This window comes from Sebastes fasciatus, chromosome 3 (assembly GCF_043250625.1).
Source record: "Sebastes fasciatus isolate fSebFas1 chromosome 3, fSebFas1.pri, whole genome shotgun sequence".
In the NCBI taxonomy this organism is placed as follows: Eukaryota; Metazoa; Chordata; class Actinopteri; order Perciformes; family Sebastidae; genus Sebastes; species Sebastes fasciatus.
The window spans coordinates 33506440-33527595 of record NC_133797.1 but is presented as its reverse complement, the minus strand read 5'-3'; the positions used below and the strand labels follow the sequence as shown (position 1 = coordinate 33527595).

General features: G+C 42.1%; 1 protein-coding gene across 3 annotated transcripts in view; it reads left to right on the top strand.

Moving 5' to 3' along the window:
- The window catches only part of septin9b (septin 9b), a 91522-nt gene that overhangs the window by 21075 nt on the left and 49291 nt on the right, over nucleotides 1-21156 (top strand). For 2 of the 3 annotated variants that reach the window (XM_074630482.1, XM_074630481.1), the window contains one exon: nucleotides 16236-16922. In XM_074630482.1, the coding sequence (XP_074486583.1) occupies nucleotides 16236-16922 (687 nt within the window). Of the gene's footprint in view, nucleotides 1-4420; nucleotides 4648-16235; nucleotides 16923-21156 lie in introns of those variants that run through there. The other variant, XM_074630480.1, reaches the window with a different exon arrangement.

The window sequence follows — 21156 nt, the reverse complement described above, 5'->3', positions numbered from 1 at the left end:
GTTCATGTGATACTTGGGTGTTTGCTTGCAGACTAGATAACTGATACAGATGACATTTGGGCTCAGTATGACAATTTCCTGCACAGCAAATAACATCCAATTCTTAAAACCGCTGCAGCGATGTTGCTGCCAGCATAAACTGTCCACACAGCTATTAGGCCAATTTAAAACAGCTTACTATGAAAGAGTCAAGGATAATAGGTTTTCCAAAGAACTGTCATATTAATAAAAACGTGTATGTGAGTAGTGGGGCATGGATCAAATTGAGTTTAAAGCAAGGCCGTATGTGTTACTCTCAATGAACTACCTCCCTCTGTCTCGCTGCTCTGTCTTAAAACGATCTATTGCTTCTCCTTTTCTCTTTATTCTTTCTCTGGATTTGTGCAGCGGTTTCACTACCCTCTTTAATTGCACAATGTTCCTGCAGTGACAGCGTGTTATTTAGACTCTGCTACAATAAGTGAGTTTATTCCACCAACATTAGGAAGTGTAATTTTGCCTCCTTCCTGGACATGTGGGTCAAACTGATCATCTATAAGAGGTGTCATTTAGATAAACGCTGAAACCGCAGACATGAGCTCGTTGGTGCAAACAAGTAAGACACAAATAGAGAGGTTGGGTTTGTGCAACTTCCTGCCAATAAATGTTTGTGGTTGTGCTGAATTCCTGTTTGTCTTAAACTGACCAAGCAACAAAGCCTAGAATCTGAGGTTCATAGTAATGACTCCTGTATCAAATATATATTGATATACAAAAACAAAGGGATGTATTAATAATAAAATATCAATTGCAGTGAAAAAATTGATAAAGTTGGAGTTATTTAGGCATCAATCATGCAGTGAATTTGTAAAGAAAAATGAATTTAACAAGGTACAAAGTGAATAACAAACCCCACAAAGATGAATCCAGCATGAAATCTGACGACCTCGCTGATGAAAACATGAAATTACTTAGGGGGAACAACACTGTGTGTATTCATAAGTAGATTACACACTGTCACACACACATAATTGTTGCTATTAACAAGGTGTGAAACAAACACGACTCCCTCAGCGACACAGAGATACAGATATGGGGCTGAATGGTTTTGGTTAAGCAGACTCCTACTACAGTATGTGCACAGGCCTCTGTGTTTACGGTGCTATTTCAGGGGCACCGAGACGCACAAACACACCCGCATCCACACTCACAGTCAAGTAACCACATGTGCACATGCTTGCATAGGCACATATTCACATAATGTTACTCATGGTGCAAAAAAAAAAACACACACATCCACACACACAACATCTCCAGATGTTGTTTTGGAGCGTTCCCTCATTCTGTCGCTCAGCTTTACCTCGCAGCAGCCGGCCCAGAGTGTGTATCCATGTTTAGATAAATACACACTGGCTGGGGGAGGTGTGTGTTTCACACACCGTGTGTTTTGGTTTAATTGAATACTACAGAGGCTTGTGGCATATGGTTTACAGTGCAGCCCACTTGGGCCTGCATGGGCGCAGAGAGCCCACACACTTTGTTACGTATAGTGTACGCATTTATACAGTATATATAGGTCTATGTGTATACAGTATGTGAAAGTGCACTAATTCACATGCACATACAGATGCATTTTCACATGCTTGTTGCGGTGCGGTATATCCATAAACATGCATGCACAAATACATCTATCTAACTATAAAGCAAGACATGCTTTGTCGAATTTGGTGCAATTTGGTCACGCAACACGTTCCATATTGATAAACTTTGAATAAAGAAGCACACAGCGCTTTGTGCAGCAGCATGGGTGAGGCTTCAGGGCTCTGCAGACTGAGACGAGTATTTCATCCACAGCGGGCAGACCGCAGCTCCGAGCTCCGAACGGGCACGAGCCTCCAACAACGCTGCAAGCAGCAATACCGGGAGCCAAGCAATCGTCCCATTCTGAATGGGCACTCGATCCGCATAGTTGCGGCTCATTGACTGTCGTTCACTTTACAACCAAACTCTTCTTCACATCCCTGGAATCAACATGAACGGACAGCCAACTGGAACTCGAACCAGAGTGTTTTTCACTGGCGCGACCATGAGTATGCCTGTGTGTGTGTTTTTCCCCCCGTGAGTAAGACTGTATTTACCCAGTGTAAGACTTGATTCTAACTTATAACACTAATACCGTTACCGCCAACAAAATACCTCCGCTAATTAGATCCATGCTCTACTTTATAACCGTGGTGGTCATGACTAAGCAAGAGACTAATACGCCTATTTGGAAATTACCTCCTCTAAGTGTGTTTCACTGATGTCTCTGACCGGCGAGTAACCAATCTGGGTGTTTTTCCCGTGAACCAGAGTGTATTACACCGGTGTTTCTGACCGCGAGTAGCCACGACTTGGGTGTGTGATGCAACTATGTCATGGCAGGTGTATAGCCGAGGACCCGAGGAAAGCTCAGTGACGAGTGTGAAGTTATTTGGATGAGCGGTTCTTGAGAAAGCTGCAAGCAGCAACACCACAGGTCAAGCATTCAGCCTGTTCTGAACAGGCATGTTTTCAACAGGCACGGCACTAGTTTACTATAAATGCCCACACACAGCTGTCAGGGTGATGATGCATAATATGTGACTCAAAGCTTAATTGCACAACATAGGACAACAAACATCTCGGGGGACAGATAGTCTACCCAGTAAAGTTCAGATAGAGTAAAATGCGAATACTGTGTGTGCCATACTCTGGCCTTTATCCGAAGACACCTTTGCTTGTTGCAGTTATAAGAAATAACCAGACTGCACCATAAACACACACAGGGTTATTCTGTGTGTGTTATTCTGTGTTAGCGTCGACCTCTCAGGTGTTAGGGTTAGGGGCCACTGGGTGGGCTTGGCATCTTATTAGTGCCCCTTTTGAATGGAGCTTTTCATTCAAATGGGATTTTCCTGAATACTCACAGGCTATAAAAGTGCCAGGCACTGGTGCTGTACCTTTTTGCCATCACTTAGGGTGAAACACTTGTGATATCTGATGTGTGACAGTATCGAAGTAACGATATATATTGATACTGAATATTTGAAACGGTTTCAATGCTCATTTTCCACAGTATCGATACACGGGTACCAGCTGCGGTTTCTGCTCTTTTCTCTCCAACAGCGAGTTGACACACACACACCGCTTTTTTAAAAATTGTATCTTTAATTTAATGTTGTTAATTTTTCCCCGTGGTACAGAAAATGGTATCAAATATTGATATTTTTAAACGTGTTGTATTAAAGTTAGATATTCCAGCATCATGATAACACTATGTGACAGTATCTCTTGGCTATCTGGAAGAAGTGGAAATGCCAGCTTCCTGTGGCCCTTAGCTTTAGTTTTAGGTTTCCTTTGAGCGCTGATTGTGCACCAGCTTCTACATTCACTGTTTTGACCTTAACCATTAGTGTGGTAATGGTAAAGCTGACCCAGAATCAGGGACAATTCATCACTCATCTACAGTCACGTCTGGCTCCAAACAGGAAGCTGTTTAAAGCCGCTCACTCATGACCAATGAGTAATTACAGCGATAGCATCACTATTTCATGGATAAGAAATACTGCGGCCCCGTCCCACAGGGAGACAGTGGATGCGGTTAAGTAAATGCAAGGCCAGCTTTGATATTTCATCACTTTTCTCAACATCTTTTCAACAACAGTTTCTCTTGTCGTCTCTAAATTGGCCGCAGCAGCTTCAAGGACATGAAGTGTAACCATACCCGCCACATCAAAAGCCGGCTTGTCGTCGATGTCCCTCCCAACAGTAGTGCTGGATTACCTGGTCAGCTGTGTCCACCAGGCTCAAATTCCCATGTTCTTCGGTGTCACGAATCCCCCGCTGATTGCCCAGAGGCGCTGTCGTATATCCCTAATGTCAACTTTCTCCACGAAGCCTCAGACTTTTCTGTCACAGGAAACAGCTCCTACACAACTGACTGCACTTTAATTATCGTGTCAGCCAGTTTGTGGAGGTTGTTTACTCAAAACTGAAGCCTCAAACTCTCACTTTAAACTGCCGTCCCTCTGTAGCTGTGACAGAGTGGAACTGGCCATTTGAGGAGTTGTAACAGAAGATCTCGTCTGATTGCGGGTTAACTGGGTTATAAAGTGGCGGCGTGACATGTCGTCCACTTTCACTGTCAGAGCCGCTTCAGAGGCTGAATGAGGAAATCAGACCTGAGAGCCACTTTGGTGGAGAAGGGTCTCGGGGAATGACGGGGGTCTGTTGTCTGCGTGAATGCTTGCGTGTGCATGTACGAGTGTGTTTGTGGGGGGCAGGGGAAACACACACACACACACACACACACACTAACACACATACACAGGACATGAGGGAGAAGGGGGAGTGTGTTTCTAGCTGCAGGGAGGAGTGGAGATGGGAGGAGGCTTTGCCTTTTCGCACTCTCTGAAGTCTGAATGCAGCGATATAGAGAAGTTAGTGGCAAGTCAGAGAAAATAAGTTGCTCTTTTAAGAGAGTTGTCGACTTGGACTTGTTTTCTCATTGACTCTATTTTGGATTTTGTTCAGAATTCACTTGAAAGTTGAAAGAAAAATAAGTTTTTTTGGTGAAATTTCATGCCTGAAAAATGTCTGATTCTGGAGTCAATCCACACTTGGAAGGAATTATTTCAGATTTTGAAGGTTTGTTAATTTCTTTCACTTCTACCATCTGTCAGCTGTTTATGAATAGTGTTAATAATGAACAATTATCTATGTATGTGTGTGTGTGTGTGTGTGTGCCTGTGTAGTACTATGCATGTGTGTGTGTCTCTGCTTGTTACTGTTAAAAACAGGGTGGTGAGCACATGCGAGCCAAGTCCCTGCAGCCTATAGTCTGTTATTGATTATAACCCAAGTTACGTCAATAATAGAAACAAACACAGCGCTGACACCACACTATTCCAGCACCGGAAAGCCTTCAGCTGAAAGCGCTGCGATGGAGACAGTGTGGAAACCTCAGCTCTAAGAGCTAACATCTGTCTAACCTCCTGATACAACATTCACAACTGTGTCTCTCCTTTGTTTTCTAAGCCGGTGTGTTGAGCTGACATTAGTTCCCTTTGTCCTCCTCTTCCTCCTCCACCATTCTGTCTGTCTTCCTTCCCCACTTCTTTCCTGTTCCTCCTCCGGTCAGACTGCGTCCCTCCAGCTGCTGTTTGGTCTGATGCTCACTGTGAGACGTCAGAAAAAGTATCAATTCTCATCACAGGAAGTACTCTAAGCTTTTTAAGCCATATTACTAGCAGTGTTTGATCAGTTCAGACAGCACAACTTCTGTCCGATAGTTTACACAGATTCATTTAATAACCTGTTGACAGCTTGCTTGTGAATTCATCCGTGTTGCTGTCATCTCTGTCTCATGTCTGACTGTAGGGCTGGGCAACAGGACATAATATAATATATGATTATCAAGTACTTTTCATTTGTCATGTATTTTATTCACACACGAGTACACAAAAATAGGCTTTACCATGTGGTTATTTCATATAGACCATTTATTTATTGCATTACCAGAAAACATGCTATATCGTGATAAATATTGTTATCAAAATATGAAAAAGATTTTGGCCATATCGACTGACGTGCAAAGTTTTGAAAAGCTGAAAGTAATCTGGCTGGTTTAATGTTACAAAACTGAATCGAAAAACCATAATAATTGAGAAATTGAGATGTGTCAGCTTGCGTGTGCTTGTTTTGTTTGTGACTGTACACTTCCATCTGATTGTGATAATCAGATAAAGCAGATTGAAGTTCTTATGTGACAGTTTCAACAGCTGAAGTGTTGCCTGAATCAGGTTAAGAGCAAAGTCAAAGTGGCTACGCAGAACAGAGAAGTCTGATTTTACCTTGTTTACATCATTAGAAAAGCCTCATCTGTTCTTCAGTTGTGTGAACTGGCAAACATCCTTGACCATTTCTATATTCATTTTACTATAACAGTACTGTGGATATGTCTATGGAAACATCTCAGTTATCCTCATTTGAACGGTTGTCCTTCCTTGCCTCTCTCTATGATGGTTCAGCCCTGCCTACGAGTGTAGCAGTGAGAGAGTGGAACACTTTTGCCTTCAGTCGTGGTCGTACAACACGCCATATGAACTAGTGAATTTCAAACATTACCCCGGCATTAACTAGTATATTGTTTCAACAGAAAACATGGCTTTCATTTTTTATTGAAGATTATGATATTAGATCATAAACAGTAAAAATAACCTGGTGCTCAGTCAGTGGTGGCCAGGCAGTCTCATATGCTGTCAGACCATATTTGTGCAAATTGGATATTACAGTTGATGTTAACTCGTTTATTCAGAGTGACATAGAAAGGCAATAAAGCCAAATGTTAGTTAGAGTAAGGTCAATGCCAGGTTCCTCCCTGTATGTAATCTTGTCATGCATTATCAAAGAAAGCGTTCAGTACGTACCTACTATCTACTCACAGAAAGCACCTGCTGTATCCTGTACTTAAAGGGCGGGACTATTATCTTTAGTTTTTGTTTTTTTTAGGATTTATATCATTCAGTAGCTTCCCAGTGGTGTTCCTTATGTTTTCAAATCCAAACAAATTTCAGTCAAGGTGTGTACGTTTTAGCATCAAAACACTATTTTCCCTTCAAGCCCTTCTACAAACCTCTACCCATGTGACCTGATGAAGGTTTCTGCATGATGACGCTGCAACATGTACAGTATAGGTAGTGTATTACATACAGGAACGTAGATGATGGTCGGCACACTCCCAGTTTGGAGAAGCAGACAGGAGTACCGGCATGGAGGCTAAGCAATGTACTGTTGTGTGGAAACCACGTTAGTTTGGATCTGAAAGTCACACAACAACACAAATAAACTAACCGAGGTGGCTTTGAAGACAGCGATATAACAGTTTCAGTTACTGGTTTCCATTTGAAAAAAAGGTAAAAGAACACAGATAGACTTTCCCTTTTGTAGAGTCCACCATAATGTACCCCACCAGTAGATTATACTGGTCATTATGAACCATTCTGGTGTTTCCATCCAGGACAGAAACAGCTACAGAGAGAGGTGCTTGGCAAACACTTGACTGAGTAAATCCCCATTTGATCCCAGATCATTATGTTTTCCAGTACATTGCACTGGGCTGTATCTCACACTGAGGAGGAAATAGGTAATGTAATTGGTGAGCACACGAAAGATGTAATAATGCCTCTTGGATGGACTCGTGTGTGGGACTATTATGGAAAATGGATGATAGAAACCACCATAACAACTGCACACTGAAACAATGTTATGATTTTCTACAAGGTAGAAAAAGTCTCTAAACGTATGAGTCACCAGCAGAGGATAAGCCCAGAATAGGCCCATATTTGTATATTCAGAGAGACTTTGTAGAGTCGTACACGGGCTTCTGCTATGGTTGCCAACCTAAACTGAGCTTTGAGTCCAATCCAAGGTATTTTATACTGATTATCTGCTTAAAGGTGCCTCGCTGTTGTTCCAGTGTGGCACGTGGACACAGAGAGGAAATGAATATTGAAATGGAGAGAGTGCATGTGTGTGGTACAATGTGTAAACCTGGCAGAAAGGTCGGTATGTTATTAAATTGGTTCGCGGGGATTACGTGCGTAAATACAACACTTTGTTAACAGGTCTCAGTGGTCCTGTTGGTATTAAAAGAACTATATTAAACCAGGGGTGGCACAAAAAAGTATGACTGTGTCACGCCAGTTGCGGAAAAGTTGGATTTTTACAGATCGTTTATCTGAATCTTTTGTTAGTCAGTCTGTCTCTGATACGAGCACACACTGCAGATAGAGCTGACAGCTCTGCACCGTCATGTTCTCTACCCAGTAATTTACTGGCAGATTTGGTGTCCTGCCTTCTTGAAAAATAATGTTTTTGCTGAAGCATGTTTTTCTGTGTGGGGATGTGTGATTTATGCAGAAAAAAAAAAGTGCTCGGTCTGAATATTTCAATTTCTGCTGTGAGGTCACTGGGTTCTAATTAATCACCTTTAATCCTTTCTGCATCGGTCCATGTTGACAACTTTCTCTCCCCCACACATATCAGAACTTTATTGAAACTCCAGACACTGTGTGTTAACTAGTCTGACTCACCGGATGAAGACTGTGGGTGTAAGACTGCCATTGGTTGCCTATTTCAGCCGGTATTCTCCTCCGCTTTTGCTATCTGCGCTATCTATTTTGCAAGGGCACCGTCGCTGCATCCTGTGCTTATGAACGCCCAAGACGATTGTGATTGGTTTAAAGAAATACAAACAAGCAAGAGTTTTTTTTCCCCTATACCAGACAATGTGTGGAGCCAGACCTTTCTCTTGCTCTGACACAACAACAACAGAAACAAATCTGGTATCTGTGGCTGTCGCAGGACTGTAATAAACCCGTCTAATCATTTAATTTGGCTCGAATGAAATGATTGGACGGGCTACCTGCCTATGCGCACTCTGCCCGTGCACTCATTGCGCATCACCAGATTCTTCCACAAGCTTGACAGCTCTGAGTACTAACAATAGCCATGTTCGTTGTTTACGTTTTTCATGATATGTTTATGTTTATAATGATAATTTTGGGGGAGTGGCTTTGGAGGGAGGCCTGAAGGGACGGACTATCAGTGTTGCAGATTTGCCGACTTTCTCTCTAGATTTATGGACTTTAGGAGCTCGTGCTGCTAGCTGCTTTAATTGGAAAAGAGTTGGTGACACTGGTCTTGATTTTTCTGTTGGATCATTTTTATAATCTAGTGTATTCTTGCTCGTTTCTCAGCATTACCGACCCGATGTTTAAGTGGAATGTAGCCCCCGTCTTTATACCTTCACTGGTCACTGCTGTAAATCAATCTGCTCATGAAGTGGATAGTTAACCAGAGCTTGATCAAAGGAACAGAACAAGGCTTTACCTGTCAACGGTTGAGGCCTAAAGAGCCTGAAGCTAAGCACCAGGGCAGCTAGTCAACAGCTGCCTGAATGACTCTTTGTGTGGGTCTGTGTGTCCTCATTCAGGGGTGAAATCTCCTCTTGGTTCTGATTAGGATCCAGATCTCCCTGGCCCTTTAACATTACTGAAGAAAATGGAAGATTTTGACCCGAGACCTGCACCAACTCCCCTCTTCCATCACACGTCTTCTCTCTTTACCAAACACCTCTTTCGCTCCCAGGATTTTCTCTGTGCTGGACGTGGGGTGTCGGCCAGACCAGCAGGGAACCACGCAGTAAATCTGACACAGCGAGCTGTACTGCTGCGGGTCAGCATTAGTAAACCCAACACCATCAGTGGGCAGTGAAAGGAAGTGCGTGTTTGACAGTGTAGCATTAAGGGTTTCGTCTGACCAAGCAGAAATACCATAGTGTGAAATTGTATCGTTCATTGTTTGGCCTTGTCTTGTCAAATAGGATGTTTTCCTGGTTTCGACCACATCGACTTGTACTCGGCGGCGACTGACATCAGATAAACTCCACTGTGCATAAACTGGTTTTATATAACCAGTGTTTGATCACTTGACTTATTGCCTGAGGTTAGAATAACGGCTCCGATTAGGAGTTCAAGGCTGTGTACACAGTACAGTACGTATTTTATCAATTAAAATACTGGTGCAGTGGGTTTGTTGTTGTTACTGTACAGCATAACTGTATTTTTATGTGCTTCAAACAATTACACATGTAAGAGGTTGTCGATCCAATTATTTACAGATGCAAAGTAGAGCCAGGCAAATTCACAAAAATGATGGTCTGAATCTTTATTTACATCAACAGAAAACACCATATAGCATCATGTTTTCTGACCTACTGTTGTTAATGTAAAGTCCACACTTTGTACATCTGTTTCACATCTTCACTTGGAAGGCTTTTAGGAAGTGTCATCATCAGCAGCTTCACATCAGTCATCAGAATTAATTAATCAATAAACCGTACGTGACCGTGCTGTTAGTGATTGAATACATCTGGAAGTGTAGATTATGTTGAGTCTAAATAGATTCCTGGCTTTTACAAATGCAATATAGATATATTCAAGATATCATTCTGGAAATAATTTGGGATTTTCAATATTGTAATATCATGATTTAGTATGACTTTGAGCTGTCCTGGTCTTAATTTTTCTGAGCTTATCAGACTGTCCCAGATGTTTGAATGAAATATCAGTGCAAACGTCTTCCTGGTCACATCCACACTACTGATGTTTATCCCTCTCAATAACTTTTTATATTCTGAAAGAAGAGTCATTCCAAAGATATTTTCATACTACAGAGATGTGTAGTGATAGTTAAGTTAAGAGAACTGGACACAGTGTTGTAGGCTGGCTCCCGTTCATTCCTATGAGAGTTGCTCAGTGGCGCATGAAGCCAAAATGGCTCGACTGCTGAGTGATAAAGTACCCGGATCATCCGGCGATCTTCTGCATCCATTAGGCCCATAGAGCAGGCGCAGTAGCTTTTCCTTTGCTGTCAGTCCCAACCAGTGGTCTGAAAAGTGAAGCCGATGCTGAAGTGCCTTAAACTTGCATTCTCTCTAACAGCCAGCAGGGGGCGACTCCTCTGGTTGCAAAAAGAAGTCTGATTGTATAGAAGTCTATGAGAAAATGAGCCTACTTCTCACTTGATTTATTACCTCAGTAAACATTGTAAACATGAGTTTATGGTCTCAATCGCTAGTTTCAAGTCTTCTTCAATACAGCATGATGTTCATTTAGTAAATTATGCTCCCATTTAGAGACCGATAGACAATAAAGCAGGGGATGCTCTAGGGCAGGGCTACCTTGTGATTGACAGGTCGCTACCACGGTGTTGTTTAGTCTGGGAGTTGTCCGTGTTTTCATCTTAGAACTTTAACCCTTTCACAGTGTGTTTTCATTTCATGAAAGTTAATTATAACCTTTTTGGTCGCCTAAAAATGTCTTATTCAGCGTTTTGGTTGTATTTAGCTCCACCCTCTTGTGTCACTTCTGGTTGCAAAAAAAACAAGATGGTGACGGTTAAAATGCCGAACTCAAGGATTCATAACGGCAGTCCACAAACCAATGGTTGACGTCACTGTGACTACGTCGACTTGTTATATACAATCTATGATCCCAACTAATATCAGTGATAGAGAACACAATGTGTGGGAACTTTGTCTTGACCTGTTTTAACTTCCCCATTTCTCACCGTGCAACCTCTTTGCCTCTCTATCTCCAGTGTATCCTCCCTCCTCTCCCTCCTCTCCCTCCTCTCCCTCCTGTCTCTCTGTTTGTTTTCCTCCCTCTAACACTCGACTATCTCCTACTCGTGCATCTGGGCTGAGATGATACTGAATGTTTTCATTTGTCGGGATGTCCTTGAGAGCAAAGTGATGACACAGATGATAAAGAGGCAGCCTAGCCTAACACCTGGGCCGTATTAGGACAAATGACCATGAACCAATGTGAGGATACAGCTGCCTCCATCTTTGTTTTTGTTGCGCCAATAGTCTTTTACTATATTGTCTGTGCTGCATTATCTTCCCACACGAGACGCCTTGAGATACCGGACACCAGGCGGGTGATAGGTAGTGGTGGGACGTGGGGAGACGAGACTCCTGGCTGCTGTTAATGAGGTTCCTCTGAGGTGGATTCAACCTCTCGTTTCCAGCTCATAGTCTGGGAATGCTGTTTCACTGGGAACCGTACTCCTTCATCCATCTGTCAGTCCCACACTTCTTCTTCCTAATTCTCCGTGATCCTACACGTATGATATTCATGCAAAGAATATCCTAGATGGAAGCAAAAGACGTATTTCCCCCTTTTGCTTCAGCCGAACAAGAGGAGTCTCTGGGAAGAAGCGTGGTCCTTAAAAACATAGGAGTTGAGTGATCATCTAAGTGAGAGATGCCCTGAATGCCTTTTTCCATTCTCCCAGACAACATTAAAGCACAGAAAGACTCAAATTCATCTCCGCTCTTAAATCATACACACTTGACTGCACGGCCTCTAAATACAAACAAACGGCTCGAGAGGAAAGCACTCAAGTCCTCTTCTGTGGTCCCGTGCCTGTGGCCGTATAATCACAAAGCAGCCAAGAACAGAAATACTAATCCAAGATCACTTAACAGGTCACTGGCAAAACAACGTCTTGGTTCAGCGGATCTTATTCGGGCAAAACTTGTGAATATGGATCTTGATATCACTGCCGTTAAATTCTCACAGCTCTTCCACAATGTAACGAAACTCTACAGCGAGTGTCAGAGGATGTTAGAATGAGCCTCGCTCGTTACACAATACAGTCCTAAAGGGAATGCATCATGGAAAATGTACTTTTTCAGTGCTTGTGCACATACATTTGGGTTTCTGGAGTGCCTATCAGCCCACAAACTGTGAAATAAGAAAACCCAGTCAGTTTAGCTGGGCATCATATGACACTATAAAATCTAAGGAATCCATTGGTACCAACCATGTCATACTATCTCGTCGCGAAGGAGGTTAAATTACGCTCCAAACTTAAGCTAAATTTTGGCAAGGAAGGGGTCCCTTGACCTCTGAACTCAAGATATGTGAATGAAAATGGGTTCTATGGGTACCCACGAGTCTCCACTTTACAGACATGACCACTTTATGATAATCACATGCAGTTTTGGGACAAGTCATAGTCAAGTCAGGACACTGACACACTGACAGCTGTTGTTGCCTGTTGGGCTGCAGTTTGACATGTTATGATTTGAGCATATTTTTTATGCTAAATGCAGTACCTGTGAGGGTTTCTGGACAATAGTTGTCATTGTTTTGTGTTGTTAATTGATTTCTAATAATAAATAGATGCATACATTTGCATAAAGCAAGCATATGTGCCCACTTCCATGTTGATACGGGTATTAAATACTGGACAAATCTGCCTTTCAGGTTAATTTCAAACAGAACAGAACAGAAAATTTGCGATTAATTTGTGATTAATTGTCATTAACTATTTGTATCTATTGATAGCCCTAGTTTTTTAACATTAAAGCATGTAAACATGTTCTAGTAGAAACCCCAAAATAAGAGCATGAACCTGAAAATGAGCATGATATGTCCCCTTTAAAGGGTGCATCACAACCTTGCAGCTCCTTATGAAATCTGCATCTGCGTTTTGGCAGAGCGACCTGTTCTCTGGCCAGAGTTGAAAGTAGCCACAGCCTTGGACTCCCTCACAGCAATCATAAAAGCACAAGACGCAGCGGTAAGAAGGACACAGTCCAGTGGCAATATGGGTTTGGAAACCAACTTACAAATTGCAAGTTTATTGTGTGTAATTCTTTTATATGTATATCTATCAAAGGGTGGATTTTAAAGCTGGTTTACGGTGCCTTACTGGGTAATGAACTCAGAGCTTTAGCACAGAAAGTAAGGGACGAGGAGTGTGAGAAAATTATGTGAAACTGGTTTTCTAACACAAAGACCTTTTTTGTGCTTCTTAAGGGACATGTCATGCTTTCCACACATAATGTACCGTACAGTACATGTAAAGCTAGCCTTACAGCCTCAGCAACAGTCTTCTACAGTGCAAGAATGCAACAGATGAAAGGTAACTGTGCTTTAACGTCTACATAAAGGGAGTAGTGGAGGGTAAAGGAGATGTGTACCACAAATCACCATAAACTCCAAGACGTGAGTGTAGATCCATTTATTCCCGTGGTGAACAAGAGCATCCTTGGTGTGTCCGACTAACCGGAAAACAGAATAATACTTTGGCTCGGGCCTGATTTTTTGTTAGGGGGTAAATTGTATCAAATGTCCACCATGTTGGAGTGAAGCAGCTTATAGCAGTAAATTAGATTAGCCGTGCTGGCTGATGTGTATGTGTTGGGGGGGAGACAGCTTTGATGTGATTGTGTTGAGCTCCGCATCCCCTGACAGAGTTTTAAACTTTTACACAGAGAGCAGTGGGACTGGGGCACGGTCCCCTCCCTGTGGTTGTAGTCGCTTAAAAATAAACACGTATACATTCCCGTAACACACACACTTTTTTTTTTTTTTTTTTTTACAAGCACAAGCTTTGAACAAAACTACATACAGTTACATAAAGACACGTGCACACGCAGACGCACCGCAAGCCACAAGCAGATCAAATAATCAGCGCTGCGTTTTAGGATTGCAGGAAACAGGAGATGTTCTTAAGGGTGTGCGTGACGGGACTGGTCTAACTAGTGTGTCATTATGATACCAGCTCCTGGCCATTGGCTTGGCACAGCAACTCCACGATGGGAGTCAAATTCAAGTTGACTTTGAGCCAGTGCTCTCCTCCCAGGGGGTGATCCCATCCCGCAGTATCTTCGTCTTGGACAGTGCAGCTATTTTCTCACATCACAACTAACCGAGGGGAAGGATGTGCCTCTATCTCTGCGCTCGTGTTGCTCACAAACAGGGAGACTTGGGAGTTTTTGTGCCTAAAACGCTTGGCAGGGAACAATGCTTGGCTGATTGCGTGCATTGTAACATGTTGTGAAGCGCTTCGAATGGCTCTGTTGTAAAACCCTAGAATTTTAGTTTGTAGTGCACCACACATGTAGCCTCAAAGTCATGACAAAACAACAACAAAAAAACCTGCCGCTGGTGATGGGGGATGTTATGAAATTAGATAAGTAGGGCTTAATGGCTACTAGTGCGTGCTGTTTCCTTTGTGTTGCCACCAAAATTGCCTCTTCACCCCACCCTCAAACCGCAGGCTCTTTACTGCTTGCATACTGTTCATAATGCCTTTTAGAAAAAAAACAATTCGCTTTGTTTACTGCTTAGTTAATTGGTATGACCTTTTTGATGAATATTTTATGATATTGTTCCCACTTCCTATAAACAGCAATCTTGACCCATAAATGGTTTATAAGGGAAAGATGAGCTCAACGTGGTTTACAGAGTCAATGTGCTTTCAATATATTGTGTTCTGTTTTAAGCACTGGTGCATTTCAGAGTGAAATATTTTAATATGTGCTCCACTACATTTATTTGGCAGCTGTAGTTACTAATTACTTTTCAGATTTTACATTAAAAATAACATTTGCAAAAGTTTATGAAGTTTGGCTTGTGAACCCTTACCAAAACAAAACTGTGGCTGTGTCCGAAAACATTCACTCATTCATTACTCCCTCCTCACTATCCAGGGAGTTCTATACAGAGGTTTATATAGTGAGCTCATCGGCAAAATGAAAAAAAAACACTTTCGGACACTACTCATGTCATTTTCTCTGTGCCGCTAATTACGCACAATTAAAACGTGCAATTAATGCCAGCTGGTGGATCCATAATAAATACTGACATGTATTTTTGTGAGAAATAAATATTGTTAGCTATTTTGTTGAGTTGCCTCTTAGTGAAGTGCTCTGAGTGAATTTAAGTTCCCCTGGTTAGCAGTGATGCAGCCTATTATGTCTAGGGATTCTTTTGTGAAAGGTAAGAACAGAAGCAGTAAAGCGGTGATGTGCTGCCGTCTGGCAATAAACGTATTTTCCCAAATGAATAAATACAAAGTACTTTGTGGCCGTTAGTGTTGTGATGCGCTGCTCACATTAAATATATATTTTTTTGCCGCAACTCATGGATTTGTCTCAATCGCGCTGCTCTTTCCTCTCATCTGTCTGCCATTTTTCCTTCCTCCTGTGCAATGCATGATGGTACATAGTGCCTGTTTAGTGAACATCGTTGTTCACTATTTCTCACAATGCATTATGGGATACTTTGAGTCCACTATGTAGGGTATAATAATTCTAACTAAACATTTGGACAGCACTACAAAAGGCGAACTCACTATATAGTCCACAGTGGATACTGCAGAAGCAGTACTTTTACTTCTAATACATTAAATACATTTTACCGATGATACATCTATACTTTCACTTATGTACTTATGAAATTTACTTGTAATTGAGTACTTTAACGTTTTTGTGTTGGTACTTTTATGTAACTAAAGTATCTTAATATTTCTTCCACCACAGTTTTACCTAGTTATAGTGCACTACTTTGTTGAGTTACAGCTGCGTTTAGTCACAGGAACAATTAAGAGTTATTTTCATTGGCCATTATTTTTTCGATTAATCAGCCCATGATCCAAAAACCCAAAGATATTCAAGTCACAATGATATAAAACAGAAAAAGCAGACACTGGAAGCAGATAATGTTTGGGACGTCTGTTTTAAAAATGAGTCACATGATAAAAAGATTATCAAAATAGTTGCATCGATCATCTAATCAATGAATCCACTGATAGTTTCAGTAGTCAAATGACCCTACAGTAGGACTGATGTGTTGTTTGTCTCTCACATGCAGCTCTGAAGAGGTCCTTTGAGGTGGAGGATGTCGACACTTCATCTCACTTGTCCCCCGGCTCCCGTCGGACAACCAACTCCCCTCACCGTAACGCCATGTCTCCCACCAGCATCTACTACCGTGACCTGGGCACCGCCGCCCAGGCCCCGGCCACTAACAACAACAACCTCAACTTCACCCAGCCCCGCTCCATCATGGGCGGAGGAGGCTCCAAGACTCCCGAGCCTGTGTCGCGCCGCTCCGAACTCTCCATCGACATCTCCTCTTCTTCCAGCAAGCAGGTGGATAACATCACCAGCCCTGCTTCCGCACGCTTTGGGGCCAGCAGCGCCCTGAGGCGCCCTGAAGTCCTGGGCCACTCCAGGACCCCCGAGATGAGCCACAAGAGGGAGGTCACTTTTGCCAAGACGCCCACTGATTCCCCAGTGATACGCCGCAACGAGGGCAACAATAACAACAACGGCACCAGCCGAACCCCCGAGCAGAATCACGCTCGCAAGTTTGAGCCTCCTAGTCCCGGAGATGTCCGTAAACCTGACATCAGCATCACCAGAGCTCCCCCAGAAAACAACGGCCACCACCCACCAGTGCACCACCCACACCACCCTAATCCTCACCACAACACCATCGTCACCACCTTCCGCTGCTCCTCGCCGAGTCATGGACGAAAATCTCCAAACCCTGACAGTAAGTCTGTTTAATCATAATATACCGACCCATACTCCTTCCAGTCATATCTTCACACTGAAATACTGTCTTCTATTGAGAACTTAAAGTATTTTGAATCCAGCATTGTTTACATCCATGTTTACTAACTAGCAATGAGTGTATCTCGGTGCATTACCACCACCTGTTGATCAGCGTAGTAATGGGAAACAACCGGAATTTGCGTCATCCTCATACATGTGCATGTGCGTCCTGATGCACAAGATAAACAAAACGATAAAAAAAACAGCTCCGTAGCACTACTAGAGGTCAAAAGCTACACAGGAAACTTTTAAAATGGCCATCAGTGAGATTTCTTGTGACGGTACGGTCGCTTCCCATTGATATCTGGCGCACTTTCTCTGTTCAGTCATGGTGGCTAAAGATGGTAATGGTTACTATCCAGTTCATAATCATAATGTTTATTCATCAAGTTCCTTTTGCTGCTGCTGGAAAACAAAAACACAGAACTTTTAAAGCAACATACTGTGGGATCACTCAGCAACGCAAAAGCAGTGAGCAAAACGCTTCTTTCTCATTTAAAACAATTACAAAAAGCCGCCCCCAGGCTTTTCATCACTGTGTGATGTGGGCCTGAATCATTTAAGACCAAATAAACACCAAAAACAAAGCTGTGGAAAATCTGACATCTCATGGCAAAAAGCATGCAACCAAACAATGAAACAAACCCTGGTAATACGCTGTCTAATAAAAGGTTATAATGCATTTAGAATAATGGAACATTAATTAACAATATTACTGCCTTCAAATGGAAATAGTGAGGTTGTATTTTTAATTGCCACTTCTTTCTCTAAAGAAGGAAGAGGTGGGAATTGAAGAACTTTAGGCTCAAGCATTTCCTCCAAACCTTTTGTTGCGCATACATTGCATCCAAATGCATACAAATCACATTCACACACCTAAAAAACAAACTTACAACAAATTACAATTACACAAATGTACTTTAACCAGTCATTGAGGCAGTTAAGCTCTTTTTATAAGTTATTTATTTTTGTGTAGACAATCAAACAGCAACGAACAGCTTCAATATACAATAAACAAGAAATAGTTACTTATACATTGAGTTATTTCTGTACTTGGGTACACTGACGCTATCTCAAGATTGCACCATGCATTTATATACTGCTTAGTTGTTATTCAGTGGCATACTCTCTGGGATATTGGTTGTTGATGATAAAGGATTAGCTTCCTGGCGGACTGCTCATGTTTGTTAAAATGCTTTGATTCTTCATCATTTCCTGTGGATCTCATGAGGTTGCAGTCTTATTGTGTAAAAGCTGAATCAGAGACTATTTTAGCACATAGCTGGTGATGTGATTTAGCTCTCCAGCCTGTGTGATTGCTTTAGCACAGTGACACACTGTCATCAGTGGAAAAGAGATTAAAGTGAGTGTAATAGGCTATCTTGAACTCAAATAAAACCAAATTACGTTTAATTATGTGTTAAGGAAAGGGAAACTTTTCACTCTTCCCTGTAAGTTATTTTACATTCAAACCCCACTGGGTATCACATTTTCCAGATTACATTTCATTTGGACTTGGTTGAGGTTTTTTTTTTTCATCTGACTTTATATCTTCCTGCTTCTTCTCCACTCACACTGAGTTTACAGACTAACCCCAGTATTAGATCTCTCACTGTGAAAAAAGTCAGTAACAGGAGCAGCTTTTTGATTAGTCTGATGTCTGTCAGTAATATAAGTAGCCTTGTCCTTGGAGGTCTGTCTGTCAGTAGGAACAGCAGACTGTGTGTCTGTATTTGTGGTAATCCACGTCTGTTCTTAATGCCGTGTTGGAGCCGAAGTGTTTTTTTTTGTGATGTGATGACAGCGTAACCTTGGCACTGGCAACACCAGAACAGTAGTATGGTAGTTAGATGGTAAGTTGTGCTGCAGTTGCAATAAAACTAAATACAACAAAGGACAGATTTTAGCTCTGTTTTTGGTCTCCACCAACTCCTGATGGAAATATCTGTCTCTTTAGCTGCTAAATGCGCCACTATGTTCACCAGCTAGTCTCTAACTGTGTCTGTCTGCTGTGTGGGGCTGAGCAGGTCGTGTACAGTGTCTGCTGTGACCAAACATGATGCTATGAGAGCGGTGAGAGGGAACCAAGGCACTAAATTTTCAGACCGGAAAGCTAAACAATGAGCTGAAATTCACCATAAAGCTCCGTAAAGCCGAGGGGAGCTGTTAACCACCTTGCCATGTACTTTATAATTATCCATTGATGAAATATAATGATGGTGCTTGTTGATTTAGGCCATTTCAGGTCATATATTCCTGGTTTGTTCTTTAAACTGGCTGTAAAATGAAACACTTTGTCATTTGGCAAATGTGTCGTTGTCAGATTTCCCAGAGCGTCCCCAGTGTCTGTCGCTGTGTGCTCAGTGTTTCATGTTGTACCATAATGTTTCTACTTCAAATGACTATAAATTTCTAGTCTGTCTCTGTGCTGAAGGTTAACAGTCTTTTAAATTACGGGGGTGGTCGCCACTTATTTGTCCACAGAGAGTTGGCCCTAATAGGGGTCTAAATGAAGGGTGACCTGCCTGGAGGGCCCAGGGGCTCTGAAATGGCCCACCCTGCTCTGCTCTAACACATTATCAAGAGAGCTGAAACTAACAAAATACCACACCGCAACAACACTTATAATAGCACTGCAGTCAAAGATTTGAAATTACTGTAATTTTAAATGTTAAAGGAACAGTGTGTAGCATTTATCTATTGGCAGAAATTGGAATATCACATTAATAAGTATGTTTTCTTTAGTGTATAATCACCTAAAAATAAGAATCATTGTGTTTCCGTTACCTTAGAATGGGCCGTTTATATCTACATACGGAGAGAGTCCTCTTTATGGAGCCGGCCGCCAGGTTTCTACTGTAGCCCAGAACGGACAAACCAAACACTGGCTCTAGGTTTTCGCGTTTTTGCGTCGGCCACCGTAGTTCTCCTACACGCTTGGCACACCGGAGAAGTTTCAGTTGGTTGCAGGGTGCAATCTCACCGCTAGATGCTGCCAAATCCTACACACTGCACCTTTAACTATATAATAAAAATATAAAAAATTTGGTCCAAGTTATATCCAAGGCATGAATACACATTGTTCTCTTAGTATGTGGAGAAAAAAAAAGGTTTGCTAAATGATTATTTGCTCCAGTTGTAAGTGCTTTCACTTGATTTTCTTCAGTGACAGTGAAATTGAAAAATTGTACACATAGAAGAGCTTTTGGCGACACTATAAGCAAAGATTATTTAGCGTTGTTTTATTATTTTTCCATATTGCCGTCAACTGTGTCTTTGGGAGTCTATTAGATAAGCTGCTTTCCTGCCCATTCAGTTTTTCCAGGAGGAAATGACATCACTCACATAAGCACACACGGTATCCTGTGCTTCCTTCCGTGTTCAGTCAGCGTGATTGTTTCCCCCGCTGAGTGACCTCACTGCGGTGCACTTCCTCTGCCAGGGGTCAGGTGATCTAAGTCAGTCAGCTTCCTAGCACTCTGTACTTTGATCAAAGCATCGCAGAGAGTGAGATCAGGTCAGCATGAAAAGGGGGAGTGAACGAGTGAACTGCAATACTTGGAAGATCACTGACTGGAGAGCAAATACGTCATGTTTTGTATAGCTTGACGCCCTCAGTCAGCGGAGGTCACGCACAGACACCGACACACAGACTAACCACCTAACTAGAGCTGAAACTGTTAGTCGATTAATCGATGACATTCCTATACAGTATATTAAATTGTAGACTATTGCAGAGAAATGTGCCATAAACTTTAATATTTCAGTTTAACTGTGAAATAGCTTCAAGTGCTGGAAGAAGCAGATACAGAATCTATACGTTATGACTTCAAAGTGATGTGATAAGTGATGTTATGACAAAGAGAAACGTGGCCGTCAGGTTGACTTCAGGCTACAGACGTCAAACTCAATCTGATCGGTATCTGGTCCGCTCTGCTGTGTTCAGCAGCTGCAGTGTTGTCCCTGTTTTTAGCTGTATTTTCTATTTCTGCGTATGTACGTTGAGAGCATCAAAATGGAGTCAAACTCCTCGTATGTGTTCACTTTTACTTGGCCATTAAAGCTGATTCTGATTCAGCCAGACGGGGGAACCTTATCTTGACAGGCAGGCCTGCTGTTCATCAATCCATCAAACACCACAGAGAGAACTACGTATCTCACATCTGAGCGTA